Below are 9,274 nucleotides of genomic sequence, written 5' to 3' on the forward strand. Positions count from 1 at the left end.
ATATATAGGATCCATTAATGCAGTTACAAGTATATATATATATAATTTTTATTTTGTTTGCAAATGCTTTAAGAGAACTGTAATCTTAAACCAAAATCGTGACATTTCAAATAAAACAAAATTATTTTTTTAAAAATCCTAAAAAAAATACAAAATTAAAATAACAATGAAAACCAATCCAAACACTTTCTAAAAATGTAAAAATAAGGCACAAAGGCTGTGTTTTTTTTAAAGAGGTGCTGCTGTTCGGGTCAGATACATTTACACCTACAGGAGAGACGGGTCACTATGTGCCCAGTCATTCACATTATATCGTTCACAGTATGTCTTCATGTTTGTGAGTTTTATAATAACTTCCTTCTCTGCTGTCCTGTGAATATTTTAGAGCATTCACCACATTCGGTCGGTCCTAGTGCTGCATTATGAACATCTAAATATTTACATCTGTACTGTCTGATAAACGGCGAGGTGCAGACGGGATATATTTGTTTGAGGACATAGTGCAACGTGTGTGTCTAAATCTGGTCCAAAACAACAGCACAGTCACAGCAGAGAACGAGAGGGACGTGAAAACATCGCATGTGAGATCTGAGCAGGAAAACGCATGGTCAGTTTGGAAGACTTGCATTAGGATGCGGAGTAGAAAACGAGTGTGTTAATAAAGAAGCCTGCATAGCATTTCCTTGTGAGGGGTTTTAAATAGAGATATCAAGTCATTTGATTTCACTTCTGCTTTTTGGAAGCGGTCACAAAACGAAATTCACAGTTCCAGGATCCGCTGTCCCTTTTTCATTTCCATCGATGGGCAATCCGACTCTGCAGACCTGTAGAGAGAGCAAAACAAAACACTTACTCAACCATACTCTCATTTTCACCGAATAGCAAACAAAATCCTGCTTTGCTGAATGGAAAAAATCTAATTATGGCATACCAAGTAACACAAAAAGTCTAAATTATGACAGAAAAAGTAGAAATTCGGAAAAAGTCGGAATAGTTTAATGTCATGTAATGTCATAATTTGGACTTTTTGTCATAATTATGACTTTTTAGGGTGTAATTATTTCATAGTATCCCATAATTTCAACTTATGTCATAATTATCTAATAAAAGTATCTCATAATTGACTTTCTATCTCATCATTTTAAATTTGCATGCCATAATTTGAACTTTTTAGGATATAATTATTACTTAGTCATAATTATGACAAGTCAATCTCATAATTTTGACTTTTTAGGTTATAAGTTTTAAACACAATTATTACTTAGTATCTCATAATTTTGACTTTATATGTCTTTATGTCATAATTATGTCATAATTATGACTTCCGTATCTCATACTTGCTACTTGTCTTAATTATGAATTATACTTTTTTTTGGGTGTAATTATTACGTAGCATCTCAATTTAGATTTATGTCATAATTCTGACTATCATAATTTTACCCTTTAAGTCAAAATGTTCAATTTCAAGTCATTTTTATTTGGTATCTCATAAATTTGACGTTTTAAGTCATAATTACATGGCCTTTTATCTCATTTATCATAACTGCATTGCAACTTTTTATGTCATAATATCTACTTTTTAGGCCACAATTATTACTTAATATCTCATTATTTTGGCTTTTTATGTCATAATTATTACTTTTTAGGTTGTAATTATTACTTATGATCTCATAATTTTACCTTTTAAGTCTAAAATTTTCATTTTTAAGTTGTATTTATCATCTAGTATCTCATTATTTAATCCTCTTTTGTCATAATTATGACTTTTCATATTTATCCATTAATTTTAACTTTTTATGTCATAATTTCTACTTTTTAGGCCATAATTATTACTTAGTATCTCCTTATTTGGGCTTTTTATTTCATACTTTCATATCTCATAATTGCTTATTTTCATTCTTGTGGTGTAAATGACTGAAAGTGTGATTATTTTATTAAAAAAGGAGACGCAATATCATTACTGCTATATTTCCAATGTTTTTCTTTTATTTTATATTTTAACGATTCAGCACATTTGTGATCCTTTGACGTGAGTAACGTACTCAGTAATACAGACGCAGTATATGCAGTATACACAGGAGCTGGCAGGCAAAGAACAAAATGTTCTGAACGTGAGCTGAGACAGCCCAGAGTCTCACAGGCTGCTGTGTGGGGTCAGGGAGGGCTTCTCTGCACAGCTGCAATCATCTCCTCGTCCCAGGCTAAAAGTCTAAGGGAACGGAAAGCGCTTGGGGTGTCAATACACAAAAATACCCCCTTTTACCCCCTAAAACGCCCCCTGTGAGACGAACAGCCAGACTCGCGGCTCATTCCCAGCCAGCTTGTTTTGATGGATGGCTGCCTCCATTCAGGCCGTCCGGGAGAGGAAGGAGGGTTTGGGCCCAGACGTGTTGCGTAACCGCTCTATATGCTCGCTGAAAGAATTACGCACGAGTCACGTCCATACGGCCCGTGCACACGGTTTTTGTATGTTCTCGCCTCGGGACACCGACCCAGCGAGTTTTGATTAAAACTGTGCTATAAAGCCACTTCTAAAATGCATTTAATTTCCTCTGGCCTTTTCAGTTGAATCTCATCCAATGCAAAATCCTTAAAAGAATGCAATAACTCTGCGGGAACGCCATTCCTGTATTACTGATGTTGCATAAAAATGGGTTCTTATACCCAAAACATGAAGCACCTGGTTTCACGTATGAAACTTTGATGTTATTAAGACTTTAATTGTGAATTTCAAGTTAATTAAATTAAAGACTTAAATTTTGACTTCTAGTGGTACTTTGTCCATTCCGTGAATTACTTGCCAGAATAAATGTAATATGTTTTGTTTTATTTTATTATAAATATTTAAATATTTTATATAAAAATATAAATATTTTAGAAAATCTTGATATGGACAATACATTTTTAATTAATCAAATTAATCAGCATATTATTTAATTTTATTAAAATGTACAAATGACTGACAGACCTAAATGTTAATAAAAAAAGAAGGAAGAGGACAAAATACAGTTATAATTATTACTGAAAATAAATAAACATTGCAGATTTAGCTAATTTTACTGATTTAGCTCATTTATAATATTCCAACATGAAAAACAACCACATACATAATAAAATAAATAAATAAATATTATTAATAAAAATAATAAAATAACACAAACATAAACATGGAGAAATTAACTATTATTAATATGAATAATTTACATAATATTACACATTATATTTACATTATTTTAATTAAACCCATATAAACAGAGCCTCAGTATAATTTAAATATAAATGCTAAAGTGGCTTCTAAAATGCATTTAATTTCCCGTGGCCTTTTCAGTTGATTCCCATCCAATTCAAAACCCATAAAAAATGCAATAAACTGATGTTGTATAACCTTTGGTTCCTACCCAAAACATGCAGCACCTGGTTGGGAGTATGTCGCGTATTAAACTCTGACGCTATCGCCTCTGGCAGAGCGCATTCTGCTGCTAAAAAGGTGTCGGATCTTGTTAATCAGATCACTCATGGAGCTTAAGGTGTGGCGTCAGAAAACTAAACAGGCCTGTGAGTTGAGCGATGGGTAGAGCACGGCCGCCTCGCAGGGTACATGCTGCCCCTGAGGCCAAATATGTGGGTTTGATCTGAGAAATACCAAGCAGCAGGAACGATGAGAAATTCTTGAATAGTTGAAGAACTCTGGGAAGCGAACTCAAGATTGGCCTAGCTTGGATTAAAATCAGTTTGGCACTTTAGAGTACTTTAACACTTACGTACTGCAAAGGCTGCCAATAGAGTGCTGAACATATGATGTATTTTGTAGACCTATTTTTCTATTCAATTATTTTGATAGAGAGAAACGAGATACATTTCTAGTTTCAATATTATGTGTTCTTCAGATGTTCTTCTTTAAATACAATAAGTATCAGCTTAGGCCTGGGCGATAAAACGGTATCGATATTTATCGACGGTACACCTTCTTGGATAACGATATAAAAAATGTTCGATATAGCGCACGATATAGGCACGTGCTATGAGTGACGCACACACAAACACATGCTGAATTGAGTGCTGTGCCTGCCTGTGATGAGGAGATTGTGAATAAAGAATGGAAGATCTTGATTAGTTGAAAACCGAAACCAAGCCATTCACAGAGATGCATATTCAGCACACTTTTTAGACGGACAAATATGACTGCTGCACCCCCGTCTCACATAAGAGATGTAGCCATGCAAAGTTAAAACAGCTTAAACTTTGAGAAAAAAAAGTCGCGAATTTGTGGAGGTTTATTCCTTTTCACTGCGTCTCATATGTTTTTAAATGCAATCTGTGTGATGGGCAGTTCAGCTCTTTGGATTAAGCAATGCATAAATACATGATGCTGTTTTGTTCATAATTGTTTATGCAATTTACGAAATTATATTTGATTTTTATGAGTTATATCGTTGATACATTTTTTAGCTATATCGCCCAGCCCTATATCAGATGTATGCAAAGTGACCCACATTTGGTTTTTGACCAATGAAAATGTGCACAATTTAACAATTGGTTAGATTTGTTAAATTATGGAGCCATATTGAGATCCCAATATCTCTGGAAATGAAGCATATAGGACCTTAAAAATAAGGATACAAAAAAACAGCTTGTTAACAGACAAAATCTAAAAGGATATTAAGATATCTTTAATACTTCGTGAGTTACAGATGCAATCTTTGGTAAAAACAAAAAAAAAAGTGTTTATTTACTCTAGTAAATATACATCTATGACACTGAATATTTTGGCTTTTATCACTATTCATGTTTATCTCCAGAAAAAAAATTACAAAATTAAAAATCTGAGTCAGGGAAGTTTCTGAAATTTGTTCGAATTGACACAAAATTACACTGAATATATCAACACGTCAGCGCTGTATAGACGGTTTCAACGGCAACAACATAAACAAACATTGCTGCGCATGCGCGCTTTTGTGGCCCGAACATAACTTCTGTTAGTCTTCCGCAAAGAATCAATAACAACAGCAAAGTACCTGTAGAGTAGATTATTTCTGATAACAAGCAAAATATGTTTGCTGCGTAAATCAGACGGGCTTATTAAACATGCAAATTCATTCTCTGCCAGCAGGAGGCGCTTTCAAATGACGGTCATTGCGACACTGTAAAGTGATGGCGCTATAGAGCCATGTGCTTTTTTAAAACATTTTATTAGGTTTAACATTAGATTATCAGCTCGGAATATATGCAAATTTGACTAGAAACACTGGAGAACGGAAATGCAAAGCATCATTCCAGTTAAGAGTCAGACGTGACTTCCGTGTTCAGGAAAAACGTCTATATGCTTAATACATTTCAACAACCCAAGAGGTCTTGTTTTCATGCATTATGGCAGAGGTCCCCAACCACCGGGGTTGCGACCCACTAGCGGGCCGTGGAAGAATTGCTACCGGGTCACAAGAACGTTCTGGGAAAAATAGATATGACACTCTGTTATTTATTTATATTAATGATTGTTCTAATTATTCTGTATTTTCATTGTATGCGATTGATATGGAGTAGCAATTTGACAATTTCATGTATAAGGCTATATATAACCCCCCCACCCGCCCAGCCGGTACGTGAGAATATTTTCCAAACATAACCGGTCCGTGGTGTAAAAAAGGTTAGACACCCCTGCATTATGGGATTTAAACTGCACTCTTGACTTTTGGTCTGAGGTGAACAAAAATGGTGAATACAACATCTAAACTAAAACCAAGAAATTGCAACCCACCTGAAAAATCTGCGTGCTCGTTTCGGCCAATGGGTGCGGCTTACACCGCTCATGTCACTTGGTCCATTCTAACCTCCAACTGAGACGCATCAGGACGGTCCTGCGGGTTGACCGCCAACATGTCCTGCAGAAGCCGCTTGACGCCTTCAGACATGATGCTCCGCGTCTTCTGCGGGATGTTCAGGACCATCTTTGGGTTCTCCAGCAGGGCCTCGCCCACCGGGACGATCTCGGTCCCCTGGCGGACGTACGTGCCGAGGAGCTCTCGCTTGGACTCGGCGTCGATGAACGTGATCCGCTCGATCATGGCCCAAATGATGATGCCGAGTGCGAATATGTCCGCTTTGGCAGTGTAGTGGCCCTCCCACACCTCCGGAGCCATGTAGAAGTCAGAGCCACACGCTGACGACAGCCAGAATTTGTTAATGTTCACCATGTTTTTGTTCACCTGGTTGTCGCCTTCGCTCTCCATGCAGCTGAGTCCCGCGCAAACCTTGCTGAGGCCGAAGTCGGCGACCTTGATGACCGGATCGCCGGATTTCTGCGAGATGAGAATGTTGTCTGGTTTGAGGTCCCGGTGGACGATGTTGTTCTTATGGAGGAAGGCCACAGCGCTGGTCATCTGCTTCATGAAACTACGGTTGGTCCACGGATCAGGCCGCCGCGAGAGGATATACTGGTTGAGGTCGCCGCCGTCACAGAACTCCATAACAAACCAAAGATAACACGGTTCCTCGGGGTAACCCAAGATACGCTCACCTGGAATGATAGTAGAATGCGGTTAGCGACACTTCGGCTAACCAAGGCTGCATTTATTTGATTAAAAATGCAGTAAAATCAGTAATATTGTGAAATATTATTACAATTTAAAATAACCGTGTTCTATTCGAATATATTGTAAAATGTCATTTATTCCTGTGATCAAAGCTGCATTTTCAGTATCATTACTCCAGTCTGCGGTGTCACATGATCCTTCAGAAATCATTCTAATATGCTGATTTGCTGCTCAAGAAACATGTCTGATTATTATTAGTCAGTCAAATTATGATTATTATCAGTCAGTCAAATTATGTATTATTATGTTAATCAAAATTGAAAGCAGTTTCAGAGATGGAGCAAAGATTACAAAGACAATAATGTGCACCAATTTATCCTTTAAAATAAGATTAGAAATGTGTATTAGTAAAGTAAATATGGTTAATAATAGCATCTAACATATAGCATCTAATATTTTTCTTTTTTAAGTTTTTGGTACTCTTGGCTTTTTTGAATGTAAAAACCCAACTTCGGAGGACAACAATATTTTCCAATTGATTCATTTTTCTCGAAAGGAAAATGTCAGAACCAGTGTTATTTTAATATCACTGAGGTACTATAGTTTTTATTAAGTATATTTTAGATTTGTTTGTATATTTAACTATTTTATTATTTCTTATTTATTACTATATTTTGATAAACTTTTTTATATTCTCCTTATTCCTTTTAATTTTAGTTAAAGTTTTAGTAATTGTGTTGTGTGTTTTGTTTATATCTTTATTAGTTTACATTTTTTTATATGTCTGTGTAATTTTTATTCATTTTTATTTCAGTTTTAGTTATTTTAGTATATCAAGTTAAACTAAATAAAAGTGAGAAATGTTGCCTTGGCAAGTAGGCTAGTTAATGCTTTTTTAATATATTTTATTTTATTGTAGTTTCTTTCAAGTAATGATTTTTTTATGGCTTTATTCTTAATTAACTCTAATAACCCTGGTTAGAACTAGCATTTGAGGTTAGTGTAAACCACTGGTGGCAGATCAAACCCACTCCATAATCTCCTCATGTGCTTCATTGAGTTATTTGTGCTGAGTCAGACGAAATGGCTCTTTATTGAATGTCGCTGGTTTCTAACTGATAAGCCGCTGTTTCGGACTCGTTAACAAACAGATTTGGTTGTGTTTGTTTAATCCCAGTCCTGTTCAAACTACGGCAGATTTACTGTTCATACTCCGAGCCTTAGAACTAAATTGTTGGTTTAGCTGACTCAGACAGGCTAGCAAAACACCAATCAGACTTTAGCTGAGCACAGATTTCCGCTGAGCGGCATGTTTGGAGGCTTTTCAAAGAGCACTGTATGAGAGTACAGTACACCCTGATAATCTGTCTGTGTTCTGTGATAACAAACATCGTTTGACTTCAGGAAACAAGGGTTAGGAAAATGCATGGAGAACAGGTGGACTCTGACCCATACAAATGCTGTAAGAACTTATAAACACTTGTTACAGGTAGACTTGTGCCGGTATTCGGTAATGCGATATATCACGGTAATGAATATGCACGATATTGTTATCGTGGGCACTTCTAAATACCGTGAACTCCCATAATGGGGAATTTTAAAAATGACAATTTCCAGGGCTCAAAAAATTATATAAAATAATAAAACCTTTTAAAAATCATGAAAAAAACCCAACAAAAACAGAAATTTTATTTATATTGCCAATTTATATTTTTCAAATTATGCACCACTCTAAAAAATTGCAAATTTTTATTTTTTTTATGATTGCAATGACTTAAAAATTATTCTCAAAACTGACCTATGATTACAGGTAACAAATGCAGAATGACTGCTCTGTAATAAACATAAAATCTTAAAAATTCATGAAAAAATTTGGAAATGCAGAGTTAATGCACCACCCTACAACATTTAATGAGTCCGATTTTTTTTATTTTTATGGAGCAATGATTTAAAAATGAATCTTGATCCTGTAAATGTCTGTCAACTCTGCACAATGACAGTATATTAATACATCTACTAGAAAAATAAAGCAAAAGTGACTCAAATTGCACACAGTGATCAAGAAGAAATACTTTAGGTCAAAGAGCTTTGGCTGGCAATAAAAAAAAAAAGGAATTCTTGCGATAAACTAAGTTGTGATCCATAAATGTGTTTATTAGCCAAATGACCTACTGATCACAAGTCACAAACACCATTTTTCTTTTGTGCCAAAAATCATTAGGATATTAAGTAAAGACCATGTTCCATTAAGCTATTTTGTAAATTTCCTACCATAAATATATGAAAACTGAATTTCTTGATTAGTAATATGCATTGCTAAGAACTTAGTATTACTCAGTATTTTGATTTTTTTGCACCCTCAGTTTCCAGATTTTCAAATTGTTGTATCTCAGCCAACTATTGTCCTGTCCTAACAAACCATACATCAATGGAAAGCTTAAAGCTTTCAAGTGATGTATAAATCTCAGTAAAAAAAAAAAAATAAGACCCTTATGACTGGTTTTGTGGTCCAGGGTCACATATAAGTTTTCTGACAACAAAATAAGTCACACTCATTTGAGAGTAATGGCATATATAATAGTTTTTATTTATAGAATTGTACAGCATTTTAATAAGGGGAGCGAGTGTGATTGTAAATGGGCTGACATCTGGATAAAATACTAGAAAATAAAATTTTGTCCAATAAAGCAATAATAGCCTATAAATATGGGGAACAAACACATATTTTGAATAAAAAAAATGTG

The 9,274-nt window shown here is 35.1% G+C and overlaps 1 protein-coding gene across 1 annotated transcript in view; it reads right to left on the reverse strand.

Annotated features, from left to right (window-relative positions):
* Positions 1 to 231: 231 nt before the first annotated feature.
* LOC107692807 (serine/threonine-protein kinase 35-like) overlaps positions 232 to 9,274 on the reverse strand; it is an 11,711-nt gene continuing 2,668 nt past the window's right edge. Inside the window, exons 2-3 of the mRNA XM_016492009.1 lie at positions 5,756 to 6,514; positions 232 to 824 (exon numbers count right to left, since the gene is read on the reverse strand). Of these exons, the coding sequence (XP_016347495.1) occupies positions 5,805 to 6,514 (710 nt within the window). The 3' untranslated portion in view covers positions 232 to 824; positions 5,756 to 5,804. The remainder of the gene's footprint in view (positions 825 to 5,755; positions 6,515 to 9,274) is intronic.

The sequence above is a fragment of the Sinocyclocheilus anshuiensis genome, unplaced genomic scaffold, assembly GCF_001515605.1.
Source record: "Sinocyclocheilus anshuiensis isolate Anshui unplaced genomic scaffold, SAMN03320099.WGS_v1.1 scaffold871, whole genome shotgun sequence".
Lineage (NCBI taxonomy): Eukaryota > Metazoa > Chordata > Actinopteri > Cypriniformes > Cyprinidae > Sinocyclocheilus > Sinocyclocheilus anshuiensis.